At 47.7% G+C, this 22,757-nt stretch overlaps 1 protein-coding gene across 1 annotated transcript in view; it reads left to right on the top strand.

Moving 5' to 3' along the window:
* CFAP61 (cilia and flagella associated protein 61) overlaps positions 1–22,757 on the top strand; it is a 108,062-nt gene that overhangs the window by 34,689 nt on the left and 50,616 nt on the right. Inside the window, exons 15-17 of the mRNA XM_065679276.1 lie at positions 197–403; positions 3,025–3,159; positions 16,768–16,895. Of these exons, the coding sequence (XP_065535348.1) occupies positions 197–403; positions 3,025–3,159; positions 16,768–16,895 (470 nt within the window). The remainder of the gene's footprint in view (positions 1–196; positions 404–3,024; positions 3,160–16,767; positions 16,896–22,757) is intronic.

The raw sequence follows: 22,757 nt of genomic DNA, 5'->3' as shown, positions 1-22,757 counted from the left end.
GGCTTTGATACAGTGACAGGGTTTCCAATAGAAGTATGTTCAGTCAGTGCTTTAACTGAGAACAATGCCCACAGGCACTGCATTTCAGTGTTCAGATTTGGTTTCTTAGGTGATAGGAAGCAACTCACTGGACTTGCTCCAGTAGCGTAAATGGAGCTGTCTTGTCACTGCTGATCTCCACGTTCTTGTTTTCCAGCATATTGAGTACATTCGATCACATTACAACATTGAAGCCTTTATTAATTTCAATCGCCACCAGCAAGAGGAACATGGACATCTTTGCCACTTTGTCCTAAATCCCATATTTCATCACTATACAAAATACTTTCTAAAGGAGATGCTTCGCTTGGCCCACAAATCTTCTCTTTACTATCCTATTTATCCACAGTATGTGGAAGGCAAGGTAAGGACAAAGTTATTTGTATTTCTGATACTAAATGTTGTCACCTTTTCTCACTTTATTCTTCTCTTTGCTTCTGTGAGTGGCTGTAAACAGGGATTTTCTTACCAAACCACAGCAAATTGTGCTTTCTTCTTGCATGATATCATCTGTACTCACGGATGTAGCAATTGCATTGTATGTATGCTCAGTAGATGCTCAGTAGTGCAGTGACTCCAGACGTACTCAGCAGCTTCAGGAAGCATGTGGAGGAGCAGCAGTTTGAAGTGTGCTTGGCCTTGGCGTGCTCCAGTCTGTGAAGAGAGAGCAGCTCTTCAAGGGGATGGCTCCTGCTGAGAATTCAGCACTGTGCAGGCTGAATTCAGAGTCTGAGTGCAACTGGCCTCTAACTGAGTTAGATGCCTTAAGTTAACACACCCAGGATGCTCCCTGGTAGCAACACAGCAGAGGAATGAATCATTTGTTTGATACCTCCTTGCTTGTTTCTGGGAGAAATATATGTGCTTCTTACCCACACAGGTTTGTGTGCTGCTGTTGCTTTGTGCCTTGTCAGCCTCTTCCATAAATGAACCAATAGTCCCAACAGTCAAGTGTCTGCCCTTTGCTGTGCATTCCTAATAGATGGGTTCTAGGATGAAGTAGCTGGCATGCAGTATTCCCACTCCTGCCTAAGTTAGAGCCCTGCGTCTGAGTTTGCAAGCTTTAGTTTGGGTTTGACGTTGTTTCTTGCTGTTGTGTTAGATGTACAGATAAAGAAACAAGAACCTCATAACTGAGGAGACCAACATAAGAGTTTTGGTTTCATTGTTTTAACATGCTGGTACATGTGCTGCACCTTCACTTGCAGTGACAAGGCAGAAAGGACATGGTGTATCTTTAACAATGATTTGTATTTCCTCTCATAGTTTATTAATAGAACCTGATCAAGTTGTGCTGTCCCATGTACCACCACTCACCTGCATAATGAATTTTGAGTGGTACCAGTATTTGTTTAGGTTCAGGATGAAGTGGAGGGCAGGGAAGGAAAAAGGAATGATGTCACTGGGCATAGTGTAGCATGAGTAAAGTCAAGGGGATACTACTAAAACCACTGAAACACAGAGCTCTGTAAAACCTCTTCAGAAGTGACTTAGGCTCTAGATTGTGTTTCGTCAGAAGCTGGTGGGACCTCAGCACCTCACTGCTGTTGAAAATGTGGCTTGTGTTTCAGCAAGGGCCTGCAGAGCCCTGAGACCCTAATGTTGTGAGAGAAAAGCCATTGCTGAGAACAGCATCATTTCTGGAAGCAAACCGAAAGATTCTTTCCACAACACTGACGTGTGTGTCTTGTCATCAGTCTCATGTCAGAAAAGGGTAAACAAACATGTCAGCTCATGCTGTGTAGCCTTCTAGAGCTACTGTCTGGTCCAGGCTCCTGCCAGCGTTAACGGAGGAAGATCAGTGCATCCAGAGGGCACTTCACCCATCCATCATTACTGCCTATCTCAGGGTGGAAGGAATTGCCCTCTGGGGATGCTCATATCTACCTGGGGGCATCTGCACAGCTGCCTCAACGAAGCACCCAGCTCTGAGATGGTGACTGAAATGACTCCTGTCCTCGGTGGCTTAGGCTTTTTTGAGACGGCCACATTCTGGACACAGGAATTGCCAGGTTAGACACAAGCATATTTTCAGAAGGATGTTTTTTCCTGTGCACTTCTGTGGAGGTTTATGAAGTGTTCTCTTCAGGAACCAATGTCCTTATGTAGCATTAGGTTCTCAGATGCTTAAGAGGCACTTACAAAAATGCGGTTTAATGACAGTGGATGGAAGAGGAAAGTTAAATCTTACTAATGATTCTAGTTTGGCCTATTTCCAGGCTACAGAGTTCCTTTAAGTTACTTTAACTTACCATTGCTTTCTAAGTGGTAAATGTGATATTTTACCCAGTTCTTAACATAGTAAGATCAAGTTTTTCACTACTTGTGGCTGGAATGGTACTTCAGTGTAATTTAGTTTGCATTAACGCTCATTCTCTACTTACAGGAAGTCTCATTTATTTTTTGTCCCTTTCATGTTGTAAATTATGACAGAGCCAGTCATGCTGTAATAAATGGAATACAGCTATTCCTAATGATCCATGCTCCTCGCATTAGCATCAGGGGTTTGTTCACCTCAGGTTTCTGCCAGTTGATTAACATTTATCACTTGGATGAAATTGACATTTTGGTCGGTATAGAATCCGATATGAATTCATAACCCCCCTTTGCCAAAGGAGCAAAGGTTAGAGTAAGCAGATAACACCGCTTAATGGGGTCAAGTCAAGCTGATTCATGATCACTATGGAGCAAAATATCCTCCTGGGGAAAATACTTGTGCTGAAAAATCCCATAAACCAAACCACTTGTTTATCTGTCATTCCCACAGAGCTGGTAATGTAATTACTCTCATAATTATCTTCATTAGTGTCAGGAATTAGCTGCAATTCATTCCTCTGCTCTGAGTATGTTTGTTTATTTGCTGATTTTTCTCTCAGATTTAGCCAACAGAGCTAAGAATTTTGTATTTGCAAAGCCATACAACAGACATCTGTGATGCACTGCTCTGACATTCTCTCTGCTGAAATATAGATCGCTGCCTTTCAGTTTCAGACTCCCTGTGCCCATTCCCTGACATCTGCCCTTCATTACATGGCTCCCGTGCGACCAAGACGACAGATTGTCTATCCTCTGGAAGAGCTTGGCATAAACGCTCCATCAGAGCAGGTCTCCAAGGATCAGGTGGGTAACAGAAGCAGCAGCAGGCGGAAGGCATGGTGCCAGCTAGTGCAGGCTTTGGCAGATGGGATGGCATTACCATCCCAGTGTTGATAGGTTGCTTCTTAATTACACTGAACATGGTGTCCATACCCTCACAATCCCAGCCCTGCTTCTGCACGGCCGCCGCTGCTTCTGAGCGTGAATTTCAAACACGTTATAGGATCAGCCACTGACCTGGAACATCTGCACACAATTGCTTCCATTTTAGCAGTGGCTTCTCTTGACGTTGCTCTCAAACTCCCAACACATTCTAAATGCTCCGACTTACTGTTTAGTCCTTCTTCTGGTAAGTTGATTTAGGTATCACTCTGCAAGTGAAAAAAAGACCATGCCATGATGCTGACTATTGCTGTAGAAACTGCTCAAATACATGTTAGGTTTCAGTCCAAAGCCAGATTTCTTCCGTGCACAAGCAACCCTCAAAGAACACTTCAAAATATCAGGAATGATTTCACAGCAAAAGAAAGGGTTGTGGTCTCTACCAAACAGTTCTGATTTGTGTAGGACTTGTGAAGGCTGGAGGTTCTGACCTAAAAGTCTCTCCATTTCCTATGTTAAATAACTGACACCTTATTCTGTCTTACATTTTTGAGTAACTAAAAATTGATATGAAGATGGTTCCTTACGAGTAACCAGCAAAGCTGACATCAGAAAAACCCCATTAGTGATGGATACTCTCAGTAGGTAGCTGCAGTTTCCTAAAGAAATATAATCAGGGAGCTTTGTGTCTGTCTGTGAACTCCCGTTGGCTACGATGGGCTCCCATATCATATTTTAGAGCTGTCCTTTTCACAGTCAGTATTTTTTGGCACCCAAAACTCTTAATTAGGCAGCAGTTGGCAAAGCAAGATCCAGAACATGGCTGAGGCCATTGATGTGAGTTTGGCTTTGTTGAACAGTCTTCCCTCAACACCCCACTTCCTCCCTCTTCTCTGCAGGATAAACTGTCCAACACTGTTCTTTAAACTGCATCCTGGTTTATCTTTAAACTGACCTGTTGCTCACTTGCAAGAAGAGCTCCTCTGAGTGTGTTTGCTGGAGCTGGGAATCAGACTTCCTGTGATGGGGAGCTCTGCGTATCTTTTGTGTGCTGAGGTTGAGCCTGAGCCTGAGATGCAGGCACTGAGATAATCAGTTAAAATCTTGAAAGTTCAATCAATTTCTAATTGATAAAATGTGTGAGGTTTTCACTAACAAAGTTCTGCTGAAGAGAGGTGAAGGCTGCCCACTGCATGAGAGTTGATGCATATGTGCCAGCATTAATTATAGATTCCTGACAGACTGTGTTCTATCAAAGCTGACATCTGGGGTTGATCCCTAGGTGGTAACTTGAGGATAAAGCCAGTCCACTGCTGCTGCCTGTCGTTTTCTGAAGGACCAAGAATCTGAAACCACATAAAGCTAAATTGACTCCTCTGTTGAGTGAATGAATTGACCTTTGGCCACCATACATTGGGAAGGCTTTATGAATTGGGAGGTAACCTACCACAGGGGACCGAGTGTGCTTGTAGAAGTAAGAACCTGGTGCTGCTTTTAGATCCTGGATGTTTTGTTAGCTCTGGTAGTAGCAGGCATAAGGCATTTACCCTCTCTCGACTCTGAATTCAGAAAGTAAAATTGATCCCCATGGATAATCTTGCATTTTCCTGCAAAATCCTGCAGCTGAATTGCAAATAAAATTAGGTGTATTTTATAAAATTAGTATGATCAAATTTCAGTAGGCACAAAATGGTACTTCTACATTTTGCGATGATCACAAGGCCTGCCCAGACACTGTGTCAACAGAAGGACACAGTCTGTATTGCAAAGAGCAAAATATCCCACCAAGGAGTTATATGTGATAACTGCAAAATGGAAAGGCTGAGAACTGTCACCCTTAAAATACTGTGAGAGAAGGTGAGATGTGTTGGTCACCAAGAAGATGCCAGCAGCCTAGGAAGGGAGATAACAGGGAAATGGGAAAACAATGTTGTAGGGAAAGCTTGGAGAAGAGAGGGAGAAGTGAGGCAAAGAGGCTGGAGCAGGAAGGAAGAGGGAGTTGTCTGGAGCGAGCACCTGGGTAACAGTAAGGACAAAACTTCTGCTGTCCTCTTTGGTATGGTGGGTTTAAGCAGGTGGGCAGGATCCTGTAGGATCTGGAAAGCTTTGGGCAAGCAGGGATTCCAGGTAGTTGAGACCTCTCCTCGTTTCTTTATGATATTCTCTGAGCTCACCAGGCGTGTAGACAGCACTTCCTTCAGACATCAGCCCATGGCCCCTTTGCTCCTGAGAGCTGGAGGATGGCTTATTATTGTAACTCTTGTTTTAGGCACCTCTGCAGTGGTGGCAAGAGTCTTTCACATGAAGTACAATACAAACATTGTAAATGCAAGTCAATGTCAGAAATGCACAGTCTTTGTTTGATTGCCTGTCCTAATCCATTGCTGGAGTATCTCACTTATGATGGAGACAATAGTAGCAAAATTCTTGCTTTGATACCCAGAAGATGCCCCATGATATGTGGCCATCAGCATCTCCTTCTATCTCTTGGTTTTTCAGCTGCCTTCCTCTCATTCCATCTCTCTCTTCTATTCTTGCTGCAGAATCCATTTTTTACCAGGAACAGCTCAGGGCTGAGCAGCTCAGCCATTCCCTGCCTAAGCACAGCTCTTGATTTGTGCATATACATCTCTGTAGGCCATTAGTGGCTTAGTATCTCAGAGAGGGTGTGCAGTGGGAACCCTGGGGCTCCATCACTTTGTGTATCTCTTCAATACATTCCAGCCTGCCCGGGAGCATGAAGAGATTCACTCATAAATATTGACCCAGTCGAGATAACTCAGCCAGGAGCCACAAGGACTGTTTTCCCCGATTCCTTCCTCCAAAGCCAGAAGCAAAAGCTGCAATCTGAATCAGAAAGGCTTTGCCCTCAGCTAATTCCCATGTGTTGCCAGTCCAGATGGATCTCGGCTGTGCTGGAGAGGTGGTTTTCCTGCAGGTCTGGATCAGTTGTTACAGACAGATGAGCACCCGAAATTAAGTCTGTGATAACTTGTTCTCTTTGTCCCTCTGTCAGATCTCTGTTCTACTGCAGTGGCTGGAAAAATCAAAAAGGGGGAAAGCTGTGCACTGCCCTGCCATGGATTCCTGCCTGCTCGCTCCTGCACCTAGCAGTCAGCATGGGCTGTGCTTTGTGGTGTCTAAGAAAGCACAGGGCCTTCTTCCTATAGGCTCCCTGGGAGCAGTGGCTCTCCATTTCCTAAAGGGCTTCACATCCTTAATGAACATAGTCATATTTTCCTGTGACAGTCACTAGTGACACAGTGTGGTTTTACCCCCTCCCTGAGACAGCAAATACATTTTACTGCTGGTTTTGTGTCTGTTCTACAAGACTCTGTCTCCCATTGCTCTGTGGAAGACATTGGGGTAAATAGGGCACAGATTGCCAGAGAAGGCACAGAGGGGAGGTGCTGAGCCCCGCTGCCATGCCCAATGGCACAGATGCCAACGGTCTCATTTGCTATAGCCCAGGAAGCACAAGGCTTGGGAGCCTGCTCATGCTGAGCGCCTGCAGGAGCACCCGCTCAGGCTGCCCTGCTGTGGGGCTGAGGACAGCCCTGCTGCTGCATCAGTCACTGCTGCAGCTGCTCTGAGTCAGAGGAGAGCTCTCGTTTTTGTATTCCAAGTCAGTAACTGGCTCTGAAGAGCCAATTGGCAGAAGATCCAAAGATTCCAAATCTTAATTCCCACAGTGTTAAAGCAGATTAGATTATGATTGTGTTTTGCACATCTGTCAGTCATTTCAGTCATGTTATGTTAAAAAACAGTTGGTTACAACAGAATACTAAATAACTTGTAAAGTGCTGCTGGCCCTGGCGGTGCATGTCATTATGGGCGCAGTAGAAAACTACAGATAATGAAATAATTTTTAATGATTTCTTCATAAATAAACAATTGATAAACTTGTTTGCTTTCCCACCATCTGGGAGCATTCTGTTATCCATCTGCTTCATGTAATTATCAATAAAAGGGAAGAATAGGTGATATAATTAACAAGAATAACTGATCCACAGTGAAGAACAAAAATGTCACACATCTGTTGAATTATTTTCCTGTTTCTGCCCTTTCATTATTATTCATGCTACCAGGTTTACTTGTGTTTTTATGTCATGGCTGCGTGCAAGCTGTCAGGTTTTACTGCAGAGTTCAGAACTGGTTTTTCTGCTGTAGCTCATAGGAAGAAGACAGAACACATATTAAGGCACTGCAGAAGCACATACAATGCTGCATGAGTTTAATTGGGCAAAAACCCAAACCAACCCACCAGTCAGTTTAGTGCTTCTCAAGTGATGGTGCAGGTGTGTTACAGGGAATCCTTAAATGGGGTCAGAAACAGTGACTGAAGGAGGCTGAATCTAGTGCTGTGTTCCCTGAGTCGCTGACTTCAGCAGTGGTCACAGCTGAGTGTTGCCAGGGTGGCTGGAGAGCTGCCCCACATTGACCTGGGGACATCAGCAGCGGGTCCTGCCCTCCCTCAGGGGCCAGGGCTGCACTCCGTGTGAGTGGACAGTGTGCTTTCTCAGCAATCCTGGAGTTAAAACACCCTCCAAAGCAACTGCCATGTTACAGCCTTTAATCTCCTACTGGAAATTGTCCTCAAAAGTTGCTTTACCTGACCACACAGAGGACCTCATCAGGATGAATACTGTTTAGAAGCTGGAGAAAAGACCCTGTACACATGGAATTGAATAAACTGTGCAGGAAAACACGCTGCCTTCTGTTCTGAGCAGTGGCATGGGCTGTGGGAGGTGGTATCCTTCTGCTCCTTCATACTTGCATTGCTCTACAGTTTATGGGAACAGAAGGGTTGTCACTGGGGTGGTGAAGTCTGCTTACCTCCTGTGTAACGAGTTACTCTATTTAATGGCACTAGGCTTTTTTCTCCAGAAGAAGATTTTTCCTTTATTGCTTCAAGAAAAACTTTCAATGTCCTCTTTTCCCCTCCAAGCAGTCATGGGCCTCTGTGACCCTGTCAGTGGTGGGTGCTGTTCTGCACACGAGTGGGCTGTGGTCTCCAGCCTCTGCACCCTCCAGAAGGGGTCTGCAAATGGGAGACACTAGGAAGAGCTGGTTTATTGTGTGTGTGTAGTTCTACACTACCACACGGAACCGTCTGGGGTCAGAGCATGAGAAAAGGCTGAAAACCTGGCAGGGAAATGGGAGCTGAACCGCAAAGGGTCAGTGTTAATTTAAGATTCAAGAAATGGGAATACAAGCACTGCTACCTTCACGGATTTCAGTGCCAGTACTGTGTGTGTTTACTTGCTTCCAGGCTCATGCCTGTGGCCTGAAAGTAGTTTAATATCATTTTTCGAACGTAAAATGAGAGAAAATACTAAAACTTTCAAGCATGTTTTTCATCAATGTAGTTGTTCTTAGAGCAATCTCACAACTTGTTCCGTTGAAGTCTATGTTCATGCATATTCTTTGTATTGCAGAAGCTACTCAATGAGTTGCAATTGGAAGTACTGTCCTGGACTAATCTCTATCAAATGAGGTTTTTTATGCCCACTGTAAAGCTTCAGGACTTTAAACCCAGAACCAAACATGCCCAGTATGTTTGCAGGGTTTCTAAAAGGAAAATAAATGGAGCTACCAGGTAAAACCAAAAACCTAAATCACTTTCAGGCTTGACAGAACCTGTCATTTGGGGCAGCTTGTTTGAAAAGGAAAATAAGCCAGCTATACATGAGTGCTTATATAGGAAACTCCTCTCTGGGTGATCCCGCCTCCCCCAGAAAGCTCTTGAGGCATTTGACACTCCGTAGCTTCGCTGACAAGAAGCTGCCCTAACTCTTCACTTGAACCTGAGGGGCTGTGTGTAGGTGGGACATACCTGACTGCTCCATCCTCAGTGCTTCCTACTCAACAAACTGAGCAGGGTCTGCAGTGTTTTGGGTCAACCACCCAGAGTGAGCATAATGCATTACCCTTGGCCTATGGAGAGCTGATGCACTGACAGTTAACACCATGTTGTAGAGGGAAGCAGAGGAAAAGGCAAGGACATTGCAACCTGTGACTGAGTCCCAGCTCATCCAGAGAGTGCAGATAGAAAATCTGAGCTCAGTTGCACTTAAATGGTAATAAAAACAAGGAGTGGAAACAGGTTTTAAAACAGGGGGAGAGGCCGTGTACAACAGAACCACCTGTTCTGAACAAGCAGAGCTGTTTGCTTCTGACAGCTTGAGAGAAATGGAGGGAGCAAGGTTTTCACCTTAGGCATCCAGGGAGAAACCTCAAGAAGGAGGGCAGGACAGGTGCCAGCCCTGCTCTGCAGGGCATGCCCTCCTCGAGTGCAGATGTGTGTTAGAGCAAGCTCCCCGCAGCTTCCCGAGCAGTGGTTGACTGGGAAGCTTCTGTCCCCCATCCCTGTCTGTGTGGCAGGGAATAGCTGTGCTTCCGAGGTGCCTCCTCTCCAGCTGTGCTCCAGCATGAACGCTGACAGGGCACGGAATGACTGAGTGGAGAAGTCTTTGGTGCTGTTGTATTTTATAGCTGTCTGCCTTCAAGCAAAGTGTATTCAGACTGTGTGGGAAACCTGTAGTAACAGGAGGCTCTGTTGTGACTCAGTTCTGTGTGAACTCAGCTGAGGCACTGGAATGTAAAGAAATGGGCTAAAATTGTTGTGGATGTCCCTGCTTCCTGCAGGAAGGTTGGGCCTTTAACAGTCCCTTAGAACCCAAACTGTTCTATGATTTAAATGCAAAAGCGCTTCGGTGTTTGGGGTTTTTTTAATCATTAAGCCTCTGCTAATGCTTATAATGATGCTAAGCAGAGAGCCTAGGCAGGATGGGCAGGAGCTCCCTGCTTTTAAATATCAAGAGTCACAGATCAAAGTTAAAACGAACACATTCCCATGTGCTCCCATTTGTCTGTGATCACGTTGGTGTCACAAACACAGGCTCGGTGTGTGCAGTTTGCACTTAACCAGGAGAGTAGTATTAATTTTTAAAGAAGTAACTGTTGCTTAAGATGCTGTTGTGTTGGGGCAATGAATTTTTCATGCTTCAGTAATATGTGCATGGATGAAAATCCATTATTTATTGTACCTCCACTCGGCTGGGAAAGGTGATGGTTTTACAGCACCAGCAGCCATGCAAACACAGCCATTCCGCACTGCTGGCTGGTAATAAATTTCCTTACTGTAAATGTCAGTGGGTTTGTGTGTTGCTGCCATTACATCTTGTTTGGAAGGCTCAATATTACACAGTTATGGGAGGCACCAGATGGCATCATTAACAGGAATGCTCCCAGTGTTTACCACTTATGTGCCTGTGTGAAATTAAAAGTAGGGTGACCTGTCTTTATTTTGAAAGCAGGGTGTCAGTCCTGGGCAGCTGTTAATGACATTTGCAGTGAACTAAAATAGTCATTTCTGCCTAAAACCAGGTCAGACTCGTTCAATAGCTTTCAAAGGGTTTTGCTGGATTGACTTTGGAAGTGGCAGAAGTGCAGCTTGGAAGGAGGGCATAGATATGTTTTCCACAGAAACTGATTGTTCCTTCTCACAAAATGGAGAAGCAGAGCTGCTGTCACTAAAATACAACTCTCCAGTAAGCTGCAAATCGATGTCCCCTGTACCCTCGTACTGTGCTTTCCTTACCTCGTGTTCGTCATCTCCAGGACGAAACCTGATGACGGTTTTTACGGTTTGTTTTTTACAGCTTTCAATTTTATACATCTCTTGGATAATTTAATGAATTCTGTCCATTTAGCAAATGCTAATTCTGTTGCCATGAGTGCGCGTGTGCCGAGTAGGTGCAGTGCACAGAGGTGCTTCTGTCCTCTCCCTCTCCAGAGCGCACACAGCCCTGTTTGGATATGGGCACTGGAGTAGCTGTGCTGTGTCGTGGCGGTCGTGTGATCCCTCAGGAGGGGCCCTCAGAGGGAGCCTTCCTGAGCCAGCACTGAGAGATTTTTCCAGTGAAGTCTCTTCAGGGATGTTCAGGTTTTCCTGTGGGGCTGGGCAGGGAGGTGAAGCAGGACTTGCTTAAAATCAAACCTTAAGGAAGTCCTGTGTTTCACTGGGGAAGCAAGAATTGTCTGGAAATGCTGCTGGTATTTTCTGTTACATATAATAATGCTATTTATAGGTAATTATTTTATGCAGTCTTAGTGGGCTGTTAAAAGAACTCTTCACCCTTTAGCATCTGTCTGCTGTAAAGGTATAGGTTACAGTCCTTTTCCAGGGTTGCTGTTAGTGATTTTCTTACCAGATGAGAATTGCTCTCCATAAAGCAGGTTTCTTTATCTCAGCACCCTAGAGCCAGCCATGGCTTCACCCCTGTAGCCTGAGCTGGTCCCTGTGCCTTCTGTACATCACTGTCTGCCCCTGAGGGACGGGGAGACCTCACCTCTGAAAATGACCCCATTCAGAGTTCAGCCATTTGGCCTTGCAAGCTGAGCAGCAAAAGTCATGAGATCTTTATGCAGGTGTGAACTGTCCAGCCCTCTTTGGGCTGGGAATCCAAATGTTGGTGCTAAAAGGAAAAAAGAGCAGTTTCTTACCATGGTAACAGTGGTTCTGCAGGGAAATTAGATACATGTGCCCATGCTCTGCTCTCCTGTTCTGCTTTCTGGAGTGGCACAGGAAAGCTCTGGTTTCACAGGGAGTCCTAAGGATTGGTCAGGAATATATAGACTGAGATCAGCATTTACCCACATGAAGATCGTTATAGTAATAATGACTTCATTCTCAAAGGCCTTTGAGGTCTATGGATGAAAAACTCAATATAAAGGCAAGGTATTATCTATGCAAACTGGTTTGACAGAGCTGCAGTTGCCAAAGGAGGGGATCTTCACAAAGATGACAAAATGATGAAGGCTGCGCTCTTCATCACAGTTTCTTTCTCCTTTTCCTTCTGTTCCTGGTGTTTGTGTAAATCTGTGAATGCTGGAAACAGCTCCTGAAAACATGTTTACAGACATTCCTAACGAGACTCTTTGGAACGTAGCTACTATTTAGAAAAACAATAACGCAGGCTGGAAAAGCTTCCATTTTCCAGTAACTTTTGTTCATATCTCCTTGGTAAACATTGATTCTTCTTTTTTTTCCTTGTGATTCAAATGGAGCTTGAAATTAAAATAGCTCTGTTTGTTCACCTCCTTGTTTGCCTGCCACTAGCGCTGACCTCAGCACTAACCTCGAGTGGCTTGGTTAGTCCGGTGGTTCTTACAGAGTTCAAGCTGTGTAGATCCTGTCTGGCAGTAACTGTCACTCAGTTTCTCAGTAGCAAATGCTGAATGAAACCAAAAGCCTATCCTGCAGGTTTAGGATGCCCAGGACAGGGCTAGGAGGGCTCTTCAAGTGGTCCCTGTTACATCCTGTAGCATTGAGGGATCTGTGAGGATGCTGAGTACGTAAGGAGCGAGCTGGTCCCATGTTCCCTATGTGGTACCCTGAGCAGTGCTTCTGAAGTCAGCGCCACTCTCATGTATTTAAATGTAGCAAACACTTGAGGGTGTTGAGCTGGGTAAGGCCCAAGTCCTCAGCGTGCAACAAAATCAAGTCTAAATCCTGCTGCTTGATGGAGTCTTTGCATGAAGAGCCGCAGCAATGAGCGTAAGAGCTCGCTGACACACTGCTGGTGTTTAACGGGATGCATTTACTAACACCCAGTTCAGAACATAGCACTGCTCCTTTTCTCTTGGAGTTGAAACCCTCTGTGTGACGTGGCTGATCATCGTTGGGTGTTCAGGTTCCATTTTTTCTATTTCAATGAAGGTAATGTTTGCTATAAAACACACCTCTGGCAGGAAAATTCCAGTGATTATTTTTAGAAATCCCACAAATAGCCCAGAGTCAAATGTTTAGGAGGAGCTATGGGTCAGGACCATCTGAGATGGCATGTATACAGCAGTGTATATGGGCATGTGCAATGAGTGTGATGCTTTACATGGGTTGAAAGTGCAGGGGAAGAAATGCATACAAATGGATTTGCTAAAACCAAATAATGATTTCATGTTATCTTTTCCCCTTGGTTTCTTAGGGTGAGGGATATGAGAGTTTTAGTGCTGTAAATCAGTCCTACACTGCACGTGGTGTAGAGATCCATGTAGATACATGCGGGATCCCCGGTGAGACGTGCTTTGCACACAGGGTTTGTGTGTTCAGGGAGTACCCTGAGACATGGGTATCACTCTTAGTGTGGTGCAGCCTGGAGGCCCCAAAGAGGGTGGCACTGTCCACATGAGACCTGTCCCCTGTGGCCTAGTGAAGAAAGGAGGAGGTGATGGGATGGGGGTGATGGTGAGGCTGTCAGGTACCAGGGCAGGAAGGGGGGACAACATCTCTTTGATAACCAAAGAACATGCTTCCTTTTCCCGAGGTACATGCACCCCTCCTGACAACAGCTTCGGTGCTTTTTTGCCTTACCTTAGTTACTGATTGCTGGTTTGTTTAATGAATTGGGTAGGAAATAAACAAGTTAGAGCTGGCGACTGACCTATCAATTATGATGTGTGATTGCTCCTCCGGGGAACATATGCAGTCATTTGTCCTGACATTTGCTAAAATAAGGTGGTATTATGGGACCAATCCACCTAATTCCTTACTCCCTGGGGCCATTTAGTGTACTTAGCCGTTAGAAAGGTGATTTCTGAAGCATGACAGCTGTTGGTGTTGGGGCCATTGTGCGGTGAACAAAACCGTTAGATCCTGCTCATGTGCTGCCTTTGTACCCTTGATACAGAAGCCATTTCATAAATGAGGCACAACTCTTGGCCTCAGAACTGGTGTTGCTGCTTTGTGCTTCATCACCCGGGTACATGTGGAAAACAAACCCCACACAGCCTGCGGTGGGGGGTGTTTGAACCTGGCACAGCTGCAAGCCCGTGGGGTTGATCCCATTAGCTGCTGCCATTCCTGTCGAGTTCTTTCGGTTGATGAGGTGAGCTGCAAGTAGCATCTCCTCATGTTCTTTGGACCTTCTGTTAACGTGGTTAAAGCCGCATTTCAGCAGACACATCACTGATGGTGTGCTGCTGAAGGCTTGGCTTGGCTTTGCTATAAAGCTGCAACTCTGTGCAGCAGAGGAGCCTGCTGGAGTTCTCGTCTGGGGGTCACAGCCCCAGGACTAGGGCCTGAAGCAGGGTCCTTGGTGCCTGCCTGTGGGACCACGAGGCCCCCGCGCCCCCCTGCAGAGCAGCGCCAGAGCTGTAGAATCACAGAATCATAGAATAGTTAGGGCTGGAAAGGACCTCAAGATCATCCAGTTCCAACCCCCTGCCATGGGCAGGGACACCTCACACTAAACCATCCCACCCAAGGCTTCATCCAACCTGGCCTTGAACACCACCAGGGATGGAGCACTCACAACCTCCCTGGGCAACCCATTCCAGTGCCTCACCACCCTCACAGGAAAGAATTTCCTCCTTAGATCCAATCTAAACTTCCCCTGTTTCAGTTTGAACCTGTTACCCCTTGTCCTGTCACTACAGTCCCTGATGAAGAGTCCCTCCCCAGCATCCCTATAGGCCCCCTTCAGACACTGGAAGCTGCTCTGAGGTCTCCACGCAGCTTCTCTTCTCCAGGCTGAACAGCCCCAACTTCCTCAGCCTGTCTTCATACGGGAGGTGCTCCAGTCCCTGAGCATCCTCGTGGCCTCCTCTGGACTTGTTCCAACTACAACCCAATCTACTTGTGGCAGGCCTGCTCAGGGTGTCCCAGAAACACGTCCAGGTCTTACTTAAAGCGGGGGGGGGGGGGGCAGTCCGTTCTTCCCATCCCTTCGCACGTTCCCAGTGATGCATGTTCTCAGTGTCACAGAAAAGGGTTTCCAGTTTCGAAAGGTGGGAGTGCACGGATCTGTCCTCAGTTCGGCCGAGCGCCGTTTGCGGGCGCACCCCGCCGCAGTGCAGCTGCGGAGCGGGTGCTGAGGCCGGCGCAAGGCGGCGTTTGGGATTCGGGCAGCAGCGCAGCGCTCCCGTGCTCGGCGCCGGGCAGCCGGGGCCCGCGGGGCTGCGCATCCCGCGCCCTGCCCGCGGGCTGCACCCGTCTTCTGGAATCTTCCCGTGCGGGGCCGCTCACCACCGGGTGTCAGCGTTGCGCCGCGCTGAGCGGCCGCCGGGAGCGCCTCGCCTGGCGGTGCGGCCCGGCGGCCCCGCGGCGGGCACGGCTTTGGCGTCCGCCGCTGCCCCGCGGGCACGGCCGGCGGTGATCGCTGCCTTCCCCCGGGCGCGGTGCAGCCCCGCACGGCGTCGCACGGGCGGCCCTGCGCCTCCTGCGGTGCGGCCGTGCGGGGACCCCGGCCGTGGGCCCGCGCCGTGGCGAGCGCAGGGCGCGGATCATCAATGGGGATCCCAGCGTGCGGCGTGCTTCCTGAGGAGGCAGTGCAATTGCCGTAGCTTTAAAATAGAACAGTCGGTCTTTGTATATCGAGTTACTCTGACAACTAATACATGGAGAATACATTTCCACTGTAATCTCATAGGAGGAATTTAGAGGAGTTGATTTTATTAACCCTGTCTGCTGTTTGTAACCTGCTAGAAGAGAACCTGGTCCAAGTCTCGGAGTGCTTCCTGCCTCGGTGACACAGCAGCACTGTGTAGAAGTGCCTGAGAAATAACAGAAACAGCTCCATTTTGCTTGTCTCTTCAGTGCATTTCTGAATGTGCACTTACGCGTTCTGTGGAGTGGGAGCGTGCATAACCCAAAGCAGTCAGCACCATGCCAAGTGGGTTGTGCTGCAAGGTGGGGAATGTTTTCCTGCGTGTCATCAGGCCTTTGAGAATCAAATACAGTTCAGGGCAGGAAACAATTGTCAAACACAACATTATCTCTTGTCCCTTGTGTCGTTGTTGCGAGAACCTCTGTTAGCTGCTGAGACCTAGGGACACCAGGTAAACAAATACGTGGAATTTGTTGTCTGAGCCAGTGTCTGCATTAAGAAGAACAGAAACTGAAGCCGGTAGTTAAAAACTTCATAGCCAGATTTTTGGCCCGAGTGTTGATCTCAGTGCATTGAGATACATGTTAACTTGGTGTCTGCCTGCCTTGCGGTCTGGCTGCTCTGTGTTTAAGAAAAGAGAAGGTTAATCCTATCACTTTGGCAGAGTTTTCCATGAAACACATGAAGACACTCCAAGATAGAAGTTCCTCCTTAGACGTAAAGCAATTTCCATGAATAAAGCAGCGAGAGTACAAACTGCTCTGGAAAGTATAGAAATTACTTTAACATTATGTAAATACGCTCCCCAGGTGTCAGCTAATGGTAGTAAATGACAGCAGAGGCGGTGTTTCTCCTCTCTTACAAGGACTCCATAGCATCTTTTCCAGATGCCAGACCATTAAGCTCTGCTAATTTTCTGCGACCTATTAAACATGCACATATTTCAACATTGTAGTGCCATTTATCCATCATTTATCTTGTGCTGTGCGCTGAAAAGCCCTAGCGTTAGTCATGTCAGTGAGCCATGGTGAGCTCCGTGTGAAGGCAAGGTGAGGCATGGCGCATGGTTTAAGGATTCTCAGCAGGCTTTGGCTGGGTTCCTTTCATGCATTTCTGTGTCGTGTTCCGTGTTTTTTCACAGCTGAGCTATTCTCTGAACCACACAAATCGAAAGCTGGTGCTGGAATCCAAAGTGTCTGTCAACACCAGAATTGTGGTGGTTGGTGCGTCCGACGTTGGAATCTCTTTTCTGGAAACGCTTGTTTTTTGGTAAGTTGTCTATTTTATTTCCTTTATTGAGAAGAACGTGTTACCTTTTGGTTGAAGGGCTTGCTGCGTCCATTCAGAACCATGCTTTGAGTCTGTCTCCATTGCTAGTTGGTAAAGAGCTGAGTGTCTGAGGATGTTCAGAAGTCGGTGCTGCATCCTGGTGGGCCCTGGAACTTGGAAGTGCTGACAGAGCTGCTAGTAGATCTGCAGGGTGAAGGCACACTGAATTTCAATACTTCATATCTCTTTGACAGTTGTTCTTGCACAGAAATATTAGAGGTGGAGGTTAAATCCATGGCCCTTACATGTGCTCCAAAGCAGTATTGATCTGTAAAGCCAGTTGTGCTCAGTGGGATCACAGATCACTGTCTGAATCCCTCCCATCACTTCTCTGTTGTGATGTGAGTTTTCAGAGCTGTGCAGTGTATGACAGAAGCTTGCTGAGTTTTAAGCCCACTGTGCTGCTCTTGACTGTAATGACACCTTTTGATACCTGTGATTCCAACGAGTCTTTTGATGTTTGGGGTTGCTCAGAAACCAAGGATTGTCCTTTTAGGCCCTTGAGCTGTTTTTGCTGTAGACCCTGGGGTGATGAAAGGGCTAGCAGAGGACATGCTCTCCTGTAGTCTGGGCCTGCTCTGTGGCCCACCAAGAGCACAGGCCACACGTTAAAGGATTCACGAGCAGTAAAACTGCAAATCAGATTGCTGTGGTGACCCTGACTTCTCCAAACTGGAGTAAATGAGCAGTCTGAACTGGTTGAGAGGGGGAATAAATGTATACAACTTCTTATACCTTCCACTGTCTGAGTGTTCTATGTTCAGCTATAGCAGCCATGGGTGTTATCAGCGCTGTTCCCAGGCTGAAAGTCAAAACACAGCACTGCACCAGCTACTAAGAAGGAGAAAAATGACGGCTACTGCTGAACCCAGGGCACTGAGCCACGGTGAAGTTCTCGTTCACAGACTTCCCACAGTTAGGACAAGGTGCCCCCTCCCTGATATCTGACTGCTTGTGTTTCCCTGCCATACCCATCCCTAGCTGTTGTGGGGGCTGGGGGGAATTCAGTCTGTATGTGAGAATCCAAGTCCTTCTGTGCAGTTGTTGTTTTCCTCATAAATGAAGCATACATCCTAGAACTGTCTGGAAGGACTTGCAGGTTGAGCATGGCATTCAGATTGTGAGTGTCATAGTTACAGCAGCGCGGCCGGTGCAGCCGGGGAGGCTGGCAGGGAACCGACAGTTCTGCCTGTTTCTGTTGGTTGAGTCAAGAGTTTCTTTCTACAGCAGCCATGAATAACATCACAAATTAAAATATCAATATGGCAGGAGAAGCAAGAGCTGAAGTGCTTTGTGGATGTTATTATAGTGCTGGAGCAGGGGAGGAAAAATACCAGCTGCTTGCTCTTTTTCCTTAGGTTCTGACTGCCTGCAGAGCATCCCTCTTGGGATAAAATCCCTTTCCTCTCATCCTCCTGTGCCACTCAAAACTCAGTTAAAAATGCACTTTACAGCTATCAGCCATGTTCCTGTTGCTCACCCCGTGCTGTATTACTGCACTTTCAGCGTGAAGTACTGTGAGGGAAACCAAAACACACCGATGCTGTGAATGTGTCCGCCAGAAGCTGGGTCCCTGCAGTGAGCAGGGCATGAGAGCCTGTCTGCAGCGATGCACCAAGGGGTGCTCCTGCTTGGGAGAGCCTGAGCCTTGTGCTCAGACCAAAGAAGCAAAGAGGCAGCACTTAGTGCAGAATGCCCCAGCATTGATGTTCATATATGTATGGACTTCAGAAAGAGGATGTTTTAATTTTCACATCAGCAGCAGATCAAGTCTCCTGATCAATGTGAAGGCCTTTTAATACAATTTGGTTTAATTTACTCATATTTTTCTAGTACTGTTTGCAGAGGTTACATGCACTAAAAATAGCCAGATTGAATTAATTTGTAAGCTTCTAATCCTGAAAAAGAGGAAGTAGTTTTCTCGTCATTATTCTTCATACTTAATTATTTTACATGCTCAGTCACCATGGAAACACACAATGTAATTCACTTACCAACAGAACAGTTATTAGAACTACATGTTACAAGTGTTTTCAACTTTTTTGAGCTGAAGAAATCCATTTTCCATTGAACAGGGATCATCCTGAGCATTGCCTCTCAGCAGCCTCTGCTCAGGCTGTACGAGGCAGGGCCTTGCAGCATGTCTGCTGCAGCACTGGTAAGGGTCACCCTGTCCCCTGCCACCAGGGGCACCCCCCTTATCCACTGGCACCGAACACGAGCCTGATGACAGTGCCTGCTGCAGAGGTGTGTGTGGTGTGCGGTGGCACTGGCACAGGGTGCCCAGAGAAGCTGTGGCTGCCCCATCCCTGGCAGTGCTCAAGGCCAGGTTGGACACAGGGGCTTGGAGCAAGCTGCTCCAGTGGAAGGGGTCCCTGCCCGTGGCAGGGGTTGGAGCTGGAGGAGCTTTAAGGTCCCTTCAACCCAAACCAGGCTGGGGTTCTGTATGTGCTGTAAACTGCTGTCTCAATGCTGCTTCAGTCTTCCCGTGCAGCTCACTGCCTTGCTGCTGGGGTTTCTGGAAGCAGAGGTCAGAGCACTGGTGCACCCAAATTGGTGCCCGTCGTTTCAAAGGGCAGTGTGGAAATGCTGCAGATGAGTGTATGGAATGACCTGCTAGCAGGAACGCTTCTTCCTGATGCTTGGGGTGCTCTGAGCCCTGGAGAATTGAATCCGTTGTGCTTAATCTATTGCTAGGTCAGGGGAGGTGATCTCATTATTCATGTTTCACCATTCAAACATATCTCTCCTGCTGATTCCTGTTCTCGGAGTGTAATCACATGCAGACATGTTTCCAGCCGTAGTGCTGCTTTCCTGCAAGGTCAGGGATGTTTTATTCGGGAAGCAGGGGAGCAGTGCAGGCAGAGCCGAGCTTCCCAGCCACACGGCCGACTGTGGGCACAGGTGACAGAACGGCTCCTCCAGCACATGAGGGGCTGCTGCGAGCTGGCAGCAGAGCCCAGGCGCTGTGGAGGGGCAGCGAGGAGCTGCGCCATCAGTTGATGCAAGCATCTACTGCCCTGCAGGAGCGTGGCAGGCAGGAAGGAGCTGTGAGTGCCACAGGTCCTGCTGGGGGTCCTCCTGGCAGTGCAGTTACATCCTCCCCCTTGCACAGAGCCAGCCCTGAGACATGGCTTGCAGGACCTGCAGCGCATCAGCCCCTTTGTTAAAGAGGTGCAAACCCTGCGGGATGTCCAGTGCTAAAGGAGAAGCAGCTAGTGAACCAATCCCCCTCGTGAAAACGCTGCTCAGCCCAGCAACACCCGGCCCCTATTGTTCGCTGCCCTCCTCAGCAGGCTCTGGCCTCCCTCCCTTTGTCGTGGGGCTTTGTGGGGAGAGCCTTCAGCTCCAGTGAGTCGAGCCGGAGAAACTCGGAAGAGGTTGTTGAGCTAAAACACAAGCTTTCCCCGGTTTTAGTTCCCTTGAGGGACTTGGTCCTTGGGGGGGAAAACCAAGAAAAACTACAAGGAAGAGTTTTGTCAGCCATTCTGGTAAATACGTGCATGCCCCTACGCTTGCAGTGCTACGAGCCACTAACACTGACGCATTGTCATGGATGGAGACCCTAAAAAGGAGTCTGAATTTAAGACTAAAGGAAGTTTTTAAGAAACTACGCTTTTCTTTTTTTGTCATCCCCACTGAGCTGAAGTGTGCATCTACTAAACTTACACATGAAAAAGCTGGTTTAAATACTCAGCCTGCAAGTGTTCAATGACACTTGTATCTGGAAAGGACTTGTAAGTGTAAAATGTGTTTTGTGAGTACAGACTGTCAGTACCTCTGAGTGTGAGGAGAGGAGAAACGAGCTCCGTTCTGAGTTGTGCAGATACCAGTTCTTGGAGGTGAGGTTCAGCAGGAGAAACGTCCACTGCAGCTAACAAGGTATTTGAAAACCTTGAACAGCTACAGCTGGGAATACCAAGTCGCACAGTGCTCAGTTACACCAGTGTTCCCCATTGTGTATATCCTTAGGGGAAGGGAAGCTACAGGTTTTTGATCTTCTCATATGCCCCAGTACTGAGATGCTTTACATGTAACTTCAGCTCTGAATGCTGGTGTCCCAGGAGGGCAGGGCAGTGGGTTGGATGTGCTTATTTCTTTGACACTGTAAGAGCACTGGCCATGGCCGCAGCATTAGGCCAGAGTTAGGCCAGAGACCCGGTTAGACCCAGCCGTGACCCTGGCTTGGCGTGGCTGAGGGCACAGCGCTTACAGTGCTGACAGTGCTCACACTGCTCACAGCGCTCACAGTGCTCACAGTGCTGACAGTGCGCACACTGCTCATAGTGCTCACAGCGCTGACAGTGCTCACACTGCTCACACTGCTCACAGCGCTCACAGTGCTCACAGCGCTGACAGTGCTCACACTGCTCACAGCGCTCACAGTGCTTACCGTGCTGACAGTGCGCACACTGCTCATAGTGCTCACAGCGCTGACAGTGCTCACACTGCTCACACTGCTCACAGCGCTCACAGTGCTCACAGTGCTCACAGCGCTGACAGTGCTCACACTGCTCACAGCGCTCACAGTGCTTACAGTGCTGACAGTGCGCACACTGCTCATAGTGCTCACAGCGCTGACAGCGCTCACAGTGCTTACAGTGCTGACAGTGCTCACACTGCTCATAGTGCTCACAGCGCTGACTGCTCACAGTGCTCACAGCGCTGACAGTGCTCACACTGCTCATAGTGCTCACACTGCTCACAGCGCTGGCAGTGCTCACAGCGCCCACAGTGCTGCCAGTGCTCACAGCACTTACAGCGCTGCCAGTGCTCACAGTGCTCACAGTGCTGACTGCTCACAGCACTGGCAGTGCTGACACTGCTCACAGCGCTCACGGTGCTCACACTGCTCACACTGCTCACAGTGCCCACAGCGCTGACAGTGCTCACAGTGCTCACAGCGCTCACAGCGCTCACAGTGCTCACACTGCTCACACTGCTCACAGTGCTCACAGCGCTCACACTGCTCACAGTGCTCACACTGCTCACGCTGCTCACAGTGCCCACAGCGCTGACAGGGCCTCCTGGCAGGCCCCCGGCTGCAGGCATGCAGCTCCCAGCGGTGTCTTGTCGCTGGTCCCACTGTAGTGAACCAATTAGCTCTTTATCCACCTCTTTGCATATAGCTGTGGAGAGCAGCATTGTCTCCTGATTATAGGGAAAACCCTGTTTAATCCATGATCTCGAAACCTCCTTAATCCAACCTCTGCTGTAAACAACGACTTATTCTCTGAGGACACTGGAAATATACATAACATGCTGCACGAAACAGCAGTAAATTAAGGTGGCTGTGGGAAGGGGTTGGGAAATAGATTTCCCTTTCCACGTGGGTGCACTTAAATAACTGTTGCATTTAAAAACCAAGTGGATCAAAGGGCATGTTTATCAAAGCCCAGAACTTTTTCCTTGAGGCAGAACCAGAACCTGGCACAGGAAACTCGTGAGTGTCTGGAGGACAGTGTCTCCCGTTGTGAGCTGAATTTGTGAAAGATCAGCTTGGAAATGGCAGGGGTTAGAACAGGGAGTGTGACAGGAGAGCCCAGTGGCTGCTCTCAGGCAGCACAGCGCTCACTGCCCTGCACATCTGGCCTGTTGGCAGTGGTTACCATAACGCTTGCTGTTTAATTAGGCTTTTTATCTCTGCATTTGTCTGAGAACATCTGAAGCTTCCATGTTGCCTGGCACTAATTAGTTGCCTAATTAAATAGTTAGTGCTTACTTGCTGATCACAGAGCTAACGTGTAATGAATGCTTTGGTGATCCTCATTGCTTTATACTATCTGCCTCTGCCACAGGAAT

This window comes from Lathamus discolor, chromosome 5 (assembly GCF_037157495.1).
Source record: "Lathamus discolor isolate bLatDis1 chromosome 5, bLatDis1.hap1, whole genome shotgun sequence".
Lineage (NCBI taxonomy): Eukaryota > Metazoa > Chordata > Aves > Psittaciformes > Psittacidae > Lathamus > Lathamus discolor.
The sequence above is the reverse complement of the archived record's forward strand: the minus strand, read 5'-3'. Positions and strand labels throughout refer to the sequence as shown.